This window comes from Microtus pennsylvanicus, chromosome 8 (assembly GCF_037038515.1).
Source record: "Microtus pennsylvanicus isolate mMicPen1 chromosome 8, mMicPen1.hap1, whole genome shotgun sequence".
Classification (NCBI taxonomy): Eukaryota; Metazoa; Chordata; class Mammalia; order Rodentia; family Cricetidae; genus Microtus; species Microtus pennsylvanicus.
In genome coordinates, this window is record NC_134586.1 from 4959285 (window position 1) to 4975682 (window position 16398).

The following is a 16398-nucleotide window of genomic DNA, read 5'->3' on the forward strand; positions in this document are numbered from 1 at the left end:
AGAATACGTGGGGGGGGAGGGAGGAGGGAGGATGAGAATATGTGTGTGGGGGGGGAGGGAGGATGAGAATGCGTGTGTGTGTGTGTGTGTGTGTGTGTGTGTGAGAGAGAGGGTGGGGAGGGAGGATGAGAATACATGTACGCGTCTGTGTGTGTGTCTGTGTGTGTGAACTCCAAGCACAGGTTTGGTCTATTTGCTTCTTCTTGGTGTTATGGTGCTATGCTTAGGTTGCTGTCTGAGACTTGTTTTGTTTTTTAGATAAGGTTGGTGAACTTCTGAACCTCTTGCCTCCATGTCTTTCAGTGGTGCGGGAGGTTAAACCCAGGGCTTCTTGCACACCCAGTGTGCACTCCTCCAACTGACACATGTCCTCAGACCCTCTAGTGTTAAATTATGTGCTCGTTGTAGACATTAAGGGACGCCATTCACTTGTGGACCCTTGGACCATTTAGCTGGCGCGGTTCTGATTGCTTCCCCTCACGGTGCTCATTTCTCGTCTACAGGCCAAAGACCTCATCATCACACCAGCCACCGTGTTAAAGGAAAAGCCAGACCCCGACTCGCTGGTGTTTGGAACTGTGTTTACCGATCACATGCTGACGGTGGAGTGGTCCTCGGCGTCAGGATGGGAGAAACCTCACATTAAGCCCTTTGAGAACTTGTCTCTACATCCTGCTGCCTCAGCTTTGCACTACGGTGTGGAAGTAAGTGCTTGGGAGCTGCTGGGGCCATTACTCTCCTCCTTACGAGCTTCTCTGGGCTAGGCAGGCTCAGCTGTCATTACTAAAGGTTGCCATGCTTGTCTTCCAATTTTTCCTGCAGCCAAAAGGACTGAGGACACATCTAAGAACTGGCTTTGCAGATTGTCTTGGTTTCTCTGTGATGCTAGTTTAAAAAAGTACCAGTATATACGTAACTAAATGTATCTGTCTGTGTGTGTCTATATGTATATGTGTACACACACACACACACACACACACAGGATAGTGAGGAAAATTAGAAACCTAAAGAGTCCACAGGAAGCCAGGTTTGGTGCTCATGACTGTTACCTCAGCTCTTGGCAAGCTAAGCAGTGGTGGGCAGAAGGTCCAAGACTAGCCTCGACTATACAGTTCATTTCAGGGCAACCCAGGCAGGCCATGGAATGGCACCTCACAGAGCCCCAAAGCCGTGAACGTTGCTATTTTATTTATTAAGTTCCCTCTTTACTCAGATGCCTGTGCTAACTGCTGTCTTGTAACCAGCCTGAGGTTTGTTTATTAAGGGATGGTGTTGAATGTGCTCTTTCATGTTTGAGGATCCATTTCCTGGTCCTCTGCAGACACATGGTTAACCAGCTCTGCCATTGCCTTGGTGGTCCTACACTTTATTTTATGTGATAGCTTTTTCCAGAATATTGAAGGTGCTAGAGATAAACGCTACCAAGGGCTTGAAAAATGACCATAGGAAAAAACAATATCAATAGCAATGATAAAAATAACCATTTCTGAGTATTGAATTCCAGTGCTGTGCTTTGTAGAGATCTTGTACTTTCTTTTTTATTAATATTTATTTATTATGTATACAATATTCTGTCTGCATTTTGCCTGCAAGCCAGAAGAGGGCACCAGACCTCATTACAGATGGTTGTGAGCCACCATGTGGATGCTGGGAATTGAACTCAGGACCTTTGGAAGAGCAGGCAATGCTCTTAACCTCTGAGCCATCTCTCCAGCCTGAGATCTTGTACTTTCTGTAGATCATTCTCATTTAATTATTTGTGTTTAGAGTTCAGATTTCCCACCTTACCTTGGTGTCACTCTTTTAATGAACTGAAGTGAGAAGTGTGGGCATCAGCATTCAGGGCTCCGTGGTTAGGGCACTTGCTGCTCTTGCGGAGGACCTCAGTTCAGTCCTCTGCACCCATCCCAGACAGCCCTGCTCAAGCTTTTAGGAGATCAGATGCTCCTTCATGCCTCTGGGCAAACACATGCACATGAGCAGACATGTATATATGTATACAAAGAAAAGAATCTTCAAAAGAGCTGATTTTCAAATTAAAAAAATTCAGGGTCTAGAGGCAGACAGGGATAGGGCTTCAGTTCTATTTCAGGTGCTTCTGAAGGTTTATGGAACTTGGCGAGTATTGTAGGCGGCTTGTTTGTTCCTGGTTGCTCAGCCCCGAAATAATCACAGAGAACCATATTATTTGCAATACTCTTTGGCCAATAGCTCAAGCATATTTCTGGCTAACTCATATCTTAAATTAACCCATCTCTATTAATCTGTGTATCACCAAGAGGCTGTGGTTTACCAGGTAAAGTTCTGGCGTCTGTCTCTGGTGGGGCTACATGGCTTCTCCTGACTCCACCTTCTTTCTCCCAGCATTCAGTTTAGTTTTCCCCACCTAGCTCTACTCTGCCCTATCACAGGCAAGGCAGATTCTTTATTCATTAACCAATAAAAGCACCACATATATAGAAGGACCTCCCTTACCAGGGAAGTACAAACACTTACGATTTAATACTTTTGTTAAAGATGGATACTGACTGATACTACCTTTACATTTTTTATTATATTTATTCATTTGTGTGTGGGGGCATGCTGTGCCTACACGTGGGCATCAGAGGATGATTTGCGGGAACTGGCTATCCTTTGTCTAAGTGGGTGTCTGGGTTTGAACTCAGGTCGTCAGACTTAGCAGCAAGCCCTTCACTTGATGATCCATCTTGCCCACCCCGTAGTGGATCTGTGTCCATTTGAGGCTGTAGAGCAGTGCCCCTCGCTCTTCCTAAAGCTGCGGCCCTTCCTCATTGGTACCCTCCTGACCTTAATTATTTTGTTGCTGTTTCATAACTAATTTTGCTACTGTTATGAATCCTAATGTAAATATCTGATATACAGATAGCTGATATTCGACCCCTGTGAAAGGGTCATTCAGCCCCCGGAGAGGTCTCTACCCACAGGTGGGGAACCACTGCTGGAGAGCCATGCCTGGTGCCCGGAGAACGTGTGTGATGACCTAGTCTACACAGTCCAAAGAACGGCGCGTGCACTCTCTTTAGAACGAGTAACTTAAGCTTACAGCGAGCACCAAGTAACGGAAGGAACAGCAAGTATCAACTACAAAGGCTCAGCAGACAGCAAAGCATGCTCAGGTTGGGGGGCTTACAGCGTCCGGGAGAGACAGCCTGGGTAGCCCCATTGAGGGGACAAACAGAAGTCATGTCATTAAATCCGTGCTCACAACCCCATGTAGAAAGGGACTGGGGGTGTCTGTGCTCAGGCCACCCTGGGTGCTCCAGATCTTATCTGATAATGGGGGGCTCAGTGGAGTTGGGCCTGCTTAGGAGCAAACTGATAGGCAGACCTTCCCAGCTGAGAGCAGGCTGGTCTGCCCTTGAACCAACTTCTGGCCTCAGATTCCCACACAGGATTTTAAACATGGGATAAGCAGTCTGATTTCCCAGCTCTTCTCAAGGACACAGTGTTTTGGCTGTTAGCTTTTCTCTCCCTCATGGGTTGAGGGTGTCAGGGTGTTGGCCTGCTCCAGGTTTGGAGGACACTTGGGTAAACACACTTGGGTCTGAAGTGGGAGGGGCCGGCCTTGCCTGGAAAGTGAGCTACTTTGTGAGCTCAGACAGCACCCCTCGCCAACAGTGTGCATCGGTGTACCCTGACCCAGCAGTGCCTGCTATTCTAGAAGACAATCAAGATCAACCTGTAGAACCTTTTGTTTTGTCTTCTAAAGACAGGGTCTCCGATAGCCCAGGCTGGCTTCCAGCTTACGGCACAGCTATGCCTCCACATCCCAGGCGCCAGGACTGCAGGTGCGCACCATTGCCCAGGCCGAGTTTAGGGTTCTTAGTTTCTTTCCCAGCTGACTCCCAGTGGACACTCTGGGCTGAGTTCTTATGTTCTTCATGCCAAGCCCTGTGCAGCAAATGGTGGGTGAATCAACCATCCCCCTTCAGAGAAGGCTGTTGGTAAGCTGGTGGTCTTTGGGATCCTGATTCTCAGACTTAACGCTCAGAATTCCCGTGGGTTTCTGGTTTCCTTCATTTTTGAAGCTGTGTAACCCAGATGAGTAGGCACCACAGCCAGAGAACTGCCTGTCTGTAGGAAGTGAATTACAAGGAATTAAGGTCCTTTTTGAGGCTTAAAGACTTGGGGTTTTGGAGTAGATTGATTGAAATTCCAGTTTGACTTTTTCATATTATTATTAGTGGTGGCAAGCTGGCTTTAAACTTATAGCAATCCTCTTGCCTCAGCCTCCCAAATACTGGGATTATAGTTAAAAAATAACAGGTCTGGGGATGTAGCTCAGTGCTCAAGAACTTTCCCTCACATGAATAAAGCCTTGTGTTCCACTTCTGGCCTGAAAACACAAGCAGAACCAAAAATAGCCCTCAAATTACAGTTATTCTGTGATGGAGTAAAACCCGCAGTCCTCTCTGTGTTATTAGGACCTAATAAAAATACAGCACTTCTCTGAGAACCGAAGACCAGATAGCCCAGGGACCTAGGGTGAAACCAAATACTGCTGTTCTTAAAAAATGTAGCAATAAAGTTACTCTTCCTTCAGGAAGCTTCTTCCTGTAGCAGATGGGAACAAATTCAGAGACCCTCAGCCAGACAGGACGCAGAGAGCGAGAGACCTCGGAACACTGAGCCCTACATCAAATGTCTCCATCAAATCCACTCAGAGCTCAGGGAACAAACAACCACTCTTCTGCCACTGCTCACTGAAAAGGAGGCAGAAAGAGTGTAAGAGGGGTGGAGGGGCCAGGAAGACAAGGGGATGGAGGGACAGGAGAACAAGGCCCTCGGAATCAATTGAACAAAGCTCATGTGAACTTAGAGATTCAGCAGCATGCACAGGGCTTACATGTGTCCTCACCAGGTCCTCTGTGTTTATGTTTTGGCTTCCCGTTTAGTGTTTTTATGAAATTCCTTGAGTGTGTGTTGAAAGGAATCGCTCGTTTGTCCCGGCCATCCAGAACTGAAATAATCACACAGAAACTGAATTTATTAAATCACTGCTTGGCCCATTAGCTCTAGCTTCTTATTGGCTAACTCCTATACCTTAATTTAACCCATTTCTATTAATCTGTGCATCACCATGAGGTCATGGCCTACCAGCAAAATTCTAGCATGTCTGTCTCCAGCAGCGGATCCATTGTGTCCTGACTCCGCCCTTTTTTTCCCCAGCACACAGCCTAGCCTTTCCTGCCTAGCTTTGCTTTTCCCTGCCATAGCCTCAAAGCAGTTCTTTATTAACCAATGAAAGTAACACGGTTCTGGGTGGCCAGGATGAACAATTGATTCCTTACAATAAGCATGTGAACGGCTGGGTCTCTGATTCTTGTACCTTCAGGTGGACTTTTTTCTTCTGTCAATTCTGTCCAGTACCGATGTGTTGTTTTTGTTTTATCTTGTTATATTTTATTGTTATCACTTGAAGCATGCTTTCTAATGAGAGACAGAAAAGGAGGTGAGGTGATGGGGAGCTGGGGGAGTAGAAGGAGAAGACACCATAAATCAGGATATATTATGTGAGAAAAAAATTATTTTCAATAAAAGAAAAAATATTGGGGGTGGGGATGTAGGCCAGCCCGAAGGATGCCCCTCCGTCATGCAGGTGTTCTGGGCTTGACCAGCACACGCGTGTGGGTAAACACCCATGCCATCTGCGTGCAGGTGACCCGACCAGCCTTGATGGAGACATCACCGGGGGCCCTCTGAAGCAGACTGTGGCTCAGGGCCACTTGGGCAGGGACTGCTGGGGAAGTGCATGTTTGGAATTCAATCTAGAAAGAAAGCTTGTGGTTCAGGGGTGCATGGCCCTAGGCCTTTAGCCTCCTTGCCCAGGGAGGTCATAGCTGCAGAATGTGGTTGCTGGGGTCTGAGGGCAGCTCGGGTCATTTACAAGTCCCTGAAGCAGTAGTTTTCCGTTACGTGTCCTTGTCCAGGCTTTCTTTTGGGTGAGCCTTTTTCTCTCCTGGGAATGTTCTTGTGCATGGGGGCAGGTGTATGATGTGTGAAACCCTGCTCTGGTCCAAAGGCGGTAAGAGATGGGTTATTCTGAATCAATCAGTGGTTGTGGCCTGGGCACATGGGATCAGGTTGCCCCGAATGACATGGCCACTGTGGAAGTGGTTACATGAACCTTTTATAGTCACAGAACAAGTCATCGGTCAACACGCTGGGGACATCAGTCAACACTCTTAGGAGATGTTCGGATTAGGACAGGAGGGAGCTGGTTAAGCCAAGCAAGAAGTCCTGCTATCTGATGATGTGCTTTTAGCTTCCATGATGATCTACTTGAAAGTCCAGAGATTGTGAAGTTAGAAACAGAAGTGGAGGATTGGCGGCTGTGGAGGTGAAGGATAACTCGGGAGGATTTGGGCTCTGGATCCACAGCATTCTGACTCTCCACAGTTAGGGAATGTTCCGAGGGATCTTCAGACTTATGCCACCTTTTCAGAGAACTCCAGTTCACAAATCTCCCCCTCCCGCTGTGTGTGTGTGTGTGTGTGTGTGTGTGTGTGAGAGAGAGAGAGAGAGAGAGAGAGAGAGAGAGAGAGAGAGAGAATGTGTGACCGTCTACCATTCTGTAGGCAGTGTCCACCTTGCTCCTCTAATACTCGCTGACTTGGGACTAAGTAGTAAGTAAGAGGCCTGCCCTCTTGCCAGCCCTGGGGATCTGTCTGTCCCTCAAGCCTCGCTTTGCTTTATATGGATTCTGGGACTTGAACTCACACCCTCATGCTCATGTGTATCTATGTGAGCATTGTGTGCATCTGTGTGTGGGGCGGGGGGGGGGGTGAGATTGCCATGATGCACCTGCCAGGCCAGAGGTTAACCCACAGGAGTAGTTTTCTCCTCATGTAGGTCCCGGAGTTGAACTCAGGGCTTGGAGGCAATCCTCTTTATCTGTTGAACCATCTTGTCAGCTCACCATCTCTCCAGTAAACATCATTTTAATATTTTGTGTGATGAGGCAGCTATCCCCTGCTAGTTTTGTGGGCTGTAGGGGACAGCAATCTCACCTTAGCCAGGAACTTGTGAGCCAAACATGTCATGGTTTTCAGCCACCCTGTTTTCTCTTGAAAGGACAATGATATGATTGCTCTGATTTGGGCGTTTAGCAGATGTTCCCTTGAAGAAGAGATGAAAGGGCTCTGCTGTCTCAAGTAAAATGATGGGGGAGCTTTTGTTATCAGTGTTTACATTCTTGCTGAAGGGAATGTTTGTTACCAGTGGTTACCTTCTTGCTGAAGGGATTGTTGGAATTTTGAGGACCAAGGATGTAGCCAGTTGGGAGAGTTGATACTTAGATGCACACCGCCCTGGGATCAATACTTGGTACTGAGAGAAAGAGGAGCCAGAGAGATGGCCAATGGGTAAAAAAAGTGCTTCCTGTTTATGGAGAGGACCCAGGTTTATGATGGCTCACAAGTGCCTATAGTTTGTTCCAGGGGATCAGACACCCTCTTCTGACCTCTAACTCACTAGGCATGCGTGCACACAGTGTGCATTCAGACATGTGGGCAGACACTCATATACATCAAACAAATTGATAAAAGGGGGGGAAAGGAAGGAAAAGAAAGAAACGAACTAGAATTTTCTGTTGGCTTGACCACTTTATGAGCTCTTAGCAGGCTGTTTATGTCAGCCTTGGCGGGCCCACCTAGCTCTGTCAATCACTGAACATTACAGATGGATAACTGAATAAAGATATTCTAGGGGTGAGGTCTCTCTGAGCGTTTCTTGAGATGCCAGATTAGCCTGAACAAGTCCCTCAACTTCTTTCTTCATTTTCTTCTGGTGAGAAGGGACTTCCAGGGTGTCCAACTGCCTGGAGGGCAATGGGGGGCAGTGGTCACCCTGTGATCACCCTGGAGGGCAGTGGGGGGAAGTGGTCACCTTGTGATCACCCTGGAGGGCAGTGGGGGGCAGTGGTCACCTTGTGATCACCCTGGAGGGCAGTGGGGGGCAGTGGTCACCCTGTGATCACCCTGGAGGGCAGTGGGGGGCAGTGGTCACCTTGTGATCACCCTGGAGGGCAGTGGGGGGCAGTGGTCACCCTGTGATCACCCTGGAGGGCAGTGGGGGGCAGTGGTCACCTTGTGATCACCCTGGAGGGCAGTGGTCATCCCTGCAGCTGTTCATCTTCTGTGAAGCTTGGTATCCATCGTTGGGAAGAAATTCTGGTGTGTGTGACTTAAGTCCCCATCAGGTGCTAAGATGGTCAGAACAGTCTTTCCTGAGCAGGACCTTGAGAAAAGGCTGCCTTCAAAAACCTAGACTAGCAGTTGGCTTTTCCCCTCCTTTCTTCCCCTTCCTCTCCTTCTCTTTCTCCTCTCCCCTCCCTTCCTCCCTCTCTTCCTTAACCTGCAAAAGGTACATACTCAGCTCCAGGCCAGGAGCAGGTGAGGTAGTATCAGTATGTTTGGATCTTCCTTCCTGATTGCTATCAGGTCCAGTACTGAGAGGGCCCCTTTCCTCCCTTTCTTTCCCCACTGCTCCCCCTTCCCCTCCCCTCTCCATTCCAGCCATTCTAGCACGCTTTGTCAACATCCACTCAGACTGTCTTCAGTCACCTGCTGACACCCTTATTTTTCCCGCAGCTCTTTGAAGGCTTGAAGGCTTTTCGGGGAGTTGATAACAAGATCCGATTGTTTCGACCAGACCTCAACATGAAGAGAATGTACCGATCCGCTGTGAGGACCACTTTGCCTGTATGTGCATCTATTGGTACCTTCCATTTCATGATTTGTTCTGGTCTTGTATCAAACAAAACAAGACAGGAATCCTTCTTGAATAATTGCATCAGGTTTTCAACAGATTGTATGAAGGCTGACTTTATTATATAGGCAGGGTACTTCCGGTAAGTTTAGAGGACTCCTTACAAGGGCCAGTTCTCTCAGCCACATCGGTTGCTGAGCCGTCTTAAGGCATTTATTGTAAATTTTAGTGCCTTTGTATAGAGAAGAAAATTAAGATGACCCTGGGGAGAACAAACCACTTAGCCAAGGTGGCTCAGGAGGGCAAGAAAGTGGGCTTACGTTTCTTTGATTTCCTAGCCTAGGTATTCATGGGATTGATTAAACTTCATCTCTGACCGGCTGCACCCACGACCTGACTTGTTGACCCTGGTTTACCAGTGTGGCTGGTCACCCCTGCCCTGCGGTCACGTGTAGAGGTCACCTTTCCGCTAGCCCGCAGTGCTGTTCGACCCAATGTCACTCATCAGGTCTCTGTGTGTCCCTCTCTGGCCTGCAGCTGCCTGGAAACCGCTTGAGCCTTTTACCAAGCCTGTCTGTCCCCTGTGGGGTATGGAGACGTCCCCGTCCCCTGAGGAATCTGCCCCTTATCTGTCCGACCTGTGTTCAGGATGACGTGACCTGCCCTGGCGCCCTTCCTTACGGGTGTCTCACTAGCGACTTCCGGTCTCAAAAAACCAGGAGTCCTTAAGTTTCAAATAGGCAAATTTTATCTTTATTTTTCTTTGTGGTTTGTGTTTTATGTTTCCTGGGGAAGAAGTTGTTTTGAACATTAAAGTTGCTGATATCATCTAAATGTTTTGTTCTACTTGTTCATAATATTTAGTTATAATTAAGAATGTGAGGTCACAGATGGCAATTTTTAAATAGAAGCCATAGTGTTTTGTTAGATTTGAGTATAAAATCCAATTCTAATTGGATTTTAAGATAAGAGGTCACAGATACCCATTTTAAAATAAAAGTCTTTATTTGTTACAGTTGAGTGTAAAACCTAATTATAACTGCTGTGTGAGTGTGCTAAGTGGGATCTGATCTTTTTTAAATAAAAATTTCATTTGTTTGTTTGTTTCTTTGGGTGGGGGGGGCAAGTGTTGCGATCATAAGACAACTTAGCTTTCTCTCTACCATGTGGGTTCTGGGGATCAACTTGGGCCATCAGGTTTGGGGAAACATGGCTTTACATGCTGCGCTGTCTAGAGCCTCAGGGGATTTAACTTTTTATCTTTTCCTTATGAATAATTCATACTTAATTTTTTATTTTGCCAAAGGGATTCAAGTTCTCTTTTTTTTTTTCCTCTTTGCATTTATTACGGATTCCTTTCATGATGTTTCATGTTGGGGGAGAATGAACGAATAAAAAATGTCTGTTCAAGGAGCCAGTTGGGACTCTAATACGGATTGGCCTTGGAAACTGAGTTTTCTGTCTGTTCTCTACCGGAAAGCCCGCCTTGTGTGCTCTGCTGGCATTCACTGGAGATTCTGTCTGCTCAGGTGTTTGACGAGGAGGAGCTTCTAGAATGCATTCTGCAGCTCATACAGATAGACCAAGAGTGGGTCCCCTATTCCACCTCTGCCAGTCTCTACGTCCGCCCCACGTTTATCGGAACCGAGGTAAACCTGACTCTTTTGTGATTTCAAAAGTCTTTTAAAAGCTGTGCATTTATTTTTTGTTTGTACGTGAGTGGGCGTGTGTGTGCCACAGTGCGTGTGGAGAGAGAGAACATCTTGGGAGTTGGTTCTGAAGGAACCCTTGGGAGCACAAGGCTCCCCAAACCAAGTTCTTAGCACAAAGGAGATTTATTTATCCCAGAGGGACAGAGGTCAGGGATGAGAGACAAAGACAGGAGATGGAGGGGATGGAAGAAGGGGAAAAGAACAAGGGAGAAGGGGCAGGGATGTTTGTCCAGGGGGTGGGTGGTACAGGGGCACAAAGGACGCCTCTGAATCGGGAGGAGACAAATGTGGCCCATAGGCAAATGGCGGTTTATACAGGTAAAAGGGGAAACCTGAGTTAGGATGAAGTGCTTAATTTTGATAGGGCATGTTAATTAAGGCAGCCAAAAGGGGGCTTTTGTTTAGCCAGCCTTAGGAAGAGGAGGTGGCCAAGTGAGGGAATAGGCCTTGGTGGCTTGCAGTTTAGCAGGGCTAAGGGGATTGGGGGAGAGGGGACAAGATCTTCCAGGGCCATGATTGTCAGGCCCTGGCTGCCTAGGGTCCCTTCAGGTTCTTTCCTTTTACTGTGTGGGTTCTGGGGATGTCATACGGGCAGTTAGGTTTGGCAGCAATTGCCTTCCTCCTCACTGGGCCTTCTTGTGTGTCCCCAAATGTCATTGGCTGGGCACTGTTGCTCAGCTTAGCCTCCAGCCTGCTTCTTTCTTGAGCGAGGCTTTCAGAATGTGGTTTGAATGACACCCCACCCCATCCCTTCCCCAGCCTACCCCCGCTCCCCACTCCAGTCCCAACATTCATGGCTCCACACATCCTCCCTATTGTCGAGGCCATCTTTCCTGTGAAAGATGAGACAATAGGTATTTTAGGTTTGCGGGTGACAGTTTGCCACCATCAAATTGGTTACTGTAGTAGTTCGCCCAGGACTAACTGAAGTGAAAGGCACGGTGATATTTGCCTTCTCTTGATCAAGACTGATTGCTAGCCCTGAGCTTTCCATGTCTTCATGGCCGGCCTCTGGTGAGGCCTCCCTTGGTCTGCCAGTTAGGGAGAGAATTTTAGTGTCTTTTCCTCTTTACAAAGACCCTCATCCAGATGGGGGGATTTACTCTGTGACCTCACATGGTGTGATGCCCGGCCTTAGAGGCCCTGTGTCCTGGGACAGTCACCTCTTCACTGTCAGCCTGACTGGATTTGTCACCTAGGAGACACATTTCCGGGCTTGTGTGTCTGTGAGGGTGTACCTTCAAGGGAGAGCCACCCCAGGGTGTGGACAATCCTGGGTTCCTACCTAAGTCAAAGGGAAACTGAACAGAGTATCTGCATCTGTCCCTCTCCCTGGCCATCTTTCCAGCCCTAAGTTCTTTCTTTTTTCAAAGGTCTATGTAGGCCCAGACTCTTCTGCAGCTGAGCTGGCCCTGACCTCTTGATCCTCCTGCCTCAGCCTCCCAAGTGTTTGGATGACAGATACATGCCATAGTACCCAGCTCCATTTTCTCCTTTAACTTCAAAACTGTTTTTAAAAAGAAGTCTCTTAGCCGGACAGTGGTGGTGCACACCTTTAATCCCAGCACTTGGGAGGCAGAGGCAGGCAGATCTCTGTGAGTTCAAGGCCAGCCTGTTCTACAAGAGCTAGTGCCAGGATAGACTCCAAGGCTACAGAGAAACCCTCTCTCAAAGGAAAAAAGAAAAGCAGTCTCTGGTTGAAAGAGAAGGCAAGCTGGTCTCTCTGACAGGCTTCAGCCCCTTCTGGTCCCAGGCTTTAACCTTTGCTTTGGTTTGCTTTTCTGGTTAGAACTGTCTGTTCTGCATCCTCCTCCCCACAACACACGCACGCACACGCACGCGCATGTGCGCGCGCACACACACACACACACACACACACACACACACACGCACGCACACGCACACACACGCACACACACACAGGCACGCACACTCGCACACACACACACGCACGCACACGCGCGTGCACACACACACACACACACACACACACACATGCACACACACATACACTGTGCTGCTGTATTCTCTGCCTCTGAGGCCGCAGTGTTGATTGGTACTTTCTGTCCCGCAGTCCCCTGCTCCCCAGGCCGCTAAGCTCTCTGCCTCTGAGGCCGCACTGTTCCTAATGGAATTTCTCAGCTCACTGGCTCTTTTCTGCCATCCTTCAAATAACCAGTGACATCCCGCCTTTCCGTGAAGCAATTCTGGGTGACCCAGAAAGAAGCAGGCTTTGTTTGGCATCACACCTCCGTGCCGTTCCTCTCTGCAGAACGCAGAGGGGCTTCCGTGTTGTGGAGCCTTTGCTTGTGAAATAAAAGATCTCTCCCCTTCTCTCTTCCCCTCTCTGTGTACACTTACATATATAAACATATAAAGACATTGGTGTTTCAGCCTCAGTGAGGTCTCTTGAAGCACGCGAAATGCTACAGCCTTCCCCATTCTGTATTCAGATTATCTGAGGATACAGAGTCTGCTGTTGTTCTGAGCAGCCTGGGGTGTAGCTCAGTGGTACCATACTTACCTAGTGTGAAACTCCCAGCATCTCCCCAGAAACACCCCCACCCCAAGGAGGAGCTAGGTGTGGTGCTATAATCACAGTCCTTGGGAGGCTGAAGCAGGAGGACCGCTATGAGTTTGGGGCCAGCCTTGGCTGAATCAAAGTCAAAACAAAAATGTCCCCAAGAGAATCAGACTGTCATTTGCAGCGCCTCAGCTGCTGGCTTTTGTTTTTGTTAATCAGACACCCAGTTTTACCTTCCCAGGATTCTGTCACTGTCGTTGATTGACAGCACTATCTGACAAGGAGCATGGGCTCAAATTGCTTTTCACTGCAGAAGTGCCAAGTGAAGCCAAGGTGTTAGGGACCTTGAGGGGGAAGTGCCTGTCTGTCACCTAGCTCCTTCACAGAGCCAGAATGGCATTTGACGCATGCTCAGTATTGAAGTGGAATTGAGACTTTCTCCCCAGCAGAGTCAGTGAGTTCTTGAAAGATATAATCATTTTTTGGTCTATGAGCATTTTGTCTGTGTGTTTATCTGAGCTCGTGGGTACTGTGCCCATCTGAGGACAGAAGAGGACATTGAATCTCCTAGAACTGCAATTACAGTCAGTTGGGAGCCTCTTTGTGGGGCTGGGAACCGAACTTGGGTCCTCTAAAAGAGCCAGATCCCTCCCCCTCCCCCAACGAGTTCTTTTCATGGAAAGGCAATGAATGTAAATGACAGAAGTTTCCTAAGCTGTGATCCACAGAGGAACACTCGGGTGTCGTGGACCTGGCTTCAGTTTTAGAAGGTACGAAGTTACATTCTCACACACAGCTTTGGCCAGCATCGAAAACTGCAAATGTATAACTCAGCTGTTGCTAAGGATACAGATATGAATGAAATGATTCATCAGGATGCCTTTTCTAGAGTTGCTGAATGAATCTGCCTTTTTCCTTCTGTCTGTGCTCTCTGCCGCCACCTGGTGGAATACAGGCAAACGGACTTGGAAAGTGAAATTTGCTTCTGTTTTTGTGCTGCTCTTGAAATCTAGAGGGCTTCGTGTGCCCTGCTACAAGTCTACCTCCTCAGCATAAACTAGGTAAATTCAGTACAGAAAGAAATTTATCCTATTAGGTGACTGTTACTTTTTAAATATTGTGCAAATTGCACTGATGCGTGTAAAGTCATTGAGGAGTCCCAGAACTCATGTGGTAGATGACAAAGACCTATTAGGTTATACATCAGAAATACAGTTCGTTCAGAATTTAAAAGCTAGATGTGGTCGTCAGGGAGCAGGTACCGTACTGTATCTTCAGTTTACTCAGAGTCCTTATCATTGTATTGGTTGCTCTTTTGCTGTGATAAAATACGGTGAGCAAGGCAACCTAGAGAAGGAAGTTTATTTGGGCCCGTGATTCCGGACAGAGAGAGTCCTTAATGGCAGGGGGCGCTAGCAGGAAGCCAGAGATCACTTCTTCAACCACTAACATAGAAAGTCAGTGAGGTTGTAATCGGCTGTGTAGAGAGACTGCTTCTTCCACTTCCACCTCCAAAACCAAACCAAACCAACAGCAGCAAAACCCAGACCATCCCAAAGGTTCCTAAGGGGCCACAGCTGCTCCTGTGTTTCTCTGATCTTTCAGCATTTACTCCGATATCTGGCTCCAGGTTTTTATTATTAATAAGACCAATTCGAACTCGTGTAACGTGTGTGAGTGAGCGCGCACAAGCATGCACACGTGTGTGCATTCATCATGGCCCAGTAGTACAGGTAAGCCAACAAACTAGCCAGTTTTCTGAAGTTCCTTCTCATTTCACCTCTTTGAGGCGGGATCTGGCTGCTGTGTTGTGCTTCAGGCTAGCCGGCTTACTCTTGTCTCCTCACTGTAGGAGTGCAGGGACAAGAGACACATCCTACCTTATCTGGCTTTTTAATATTGGTCCTGGGGATTGGCCTCGGGTAGTCAGGCTTATACGGCAAATAAGCCACCTCACCACCAGCCCACAGACACTTCCTAAGGCTTACAGATATTTACCATCTATCTGATTCTTTTTTTTCCCCCCAAGACAGGGATTTCCTGCCTGTCTGTCCTGGAACTCTCTTTGTAGCCCAGGCTGGCTTTGAACTCAGTGTTCCGCCTTTCCTCTGCCCCAAGTGCTGGGGTTAAAGGCAAAAGTGCTGTTGTGAGAGATGACCTTGGGGCCAGGGGCAGGTGAGAGGCAAGTACATCATGCAGGCAGAGCTTAAGTGAGGGGTTTATTGAGAGAAGGGTGAAGGGAGGGAAGAGAGGAGAAATATTCAAAGAGGAAGAAGCTAGGAGCAGCCTGCCTCCTGAGCAGGGTAAGGGGGGATGAGTGGGCAGAGATTGTCTCTTAAAGGGACCTTTTGCACCCGCATACCTAGGTAGTGACATAGCAACCTAAATTGGCCAGGGTACTGCCTGTTTTTATCTTGCCAGGTGACAGGGGCCAGCATAATGTCTGAATCCTAACAACTGTCACCCAGCCACCATCTGGTTCTTAATGAGGGGGCCCGGACAGACAGACAGACAGTGTGCAGTAGAGCAGGTGCAATGGAATGCAAGCAAATGGTGGCTTGATAGGCCAGCATCAGCTTGTCAATCAACCCCCGCCCCCATCACTGTTGCTTCTCATGGCTGCCATCGCCAGTAGATCAGGCTGTAGTTAGCGCCCATCGCAGGCAGTCCTGGTTGGTTGTCTGTTCCTGAGTTCTTGCACTGCATAGCTCACTGGAAACAGACCATTCTCCCTTTAGGACACACTGCCTCGGGGACTTTGAGTCTCTAATAATCCACAGACCCGAGTTAACATCCTCCCTTGTGCTGGAGGAGTCTGTAGGTCTCTAGTACTCATAGAAAAGGCTGTCTGTCCTCTGTCTTTCATTCATTTCTTGTTTAAAGACTATTTTTATTTTATGTGCAAGGTTGTTTTTCTGCATGTGTGTATGTATGCTGTGTGTGCAGTACCCGAGGAAGCCAGAAGAGGGCACTATGAACATAATGCACTGGCAGTGGCATTATGAAGAGCTGTGAGCCTCCATGTGGGTGATGGGAACTGAATCTGGGTCCCCTACAAGAGCAGCCAGTGCTGTTAGCTGCTGGACCACCTCTCCAGCTCCCGGTTCATGATGCAAGGTCTCCTGTCCTTTTGATGTTATTTCTCCTGTCTGTCATCTCTGTCTAGAAAAGCTACCCCATCTGCCACCTTTTATTGCCTTACAGGTAGGCATGGCCACAGCCTCCTTCTCCATGTCTACTCCCTGCTCACTGCCCTCACATGTTCTGGATGCCCAGCAGGTTGGGAAAAGAGTCATAACTCAGGAAAAAAACAAAAATGAAGCTTAAAGTTTTTTTAAAGTCACATTAATTTATTTTGTGTGTGTGCAGGGTGGGGCTGGAGGAATGTGCATGCCATACCATGTATGTGGAGGTCAGGGGACAGCTTATGGA

General features: G+C 47.9%; 1 protein-coding gene across 3 annotated transcripts in view; it reads left to right on the forward strand.

The window, feature by feature from the left end:
- Bcat1 (branched chain amino acid transaminase 1) overlaps positions 1-16398 on the forward strand; it is a 68862-nt gene that overhangs the window by 31953 nt on the left and 20511 nt on the right. For all 3 annotated transcript variants that reach the window (XM_075982306.1, XM_075982305.1, XM_075982307.1), the window contains 3 exons: positions 504-704; positions 8613-8723; positions 10260-10379. In XM_075982306.1, the coding sequence (XP_075838421.1) occupies positions 504-704; positions 8613-8723; positions 10260-10379 (432 nt within the window). The remainder of the gene's footprint in view (positions 1-503; positions 705-8612; positions 8724-10259; positions 10380-16398) is intronic.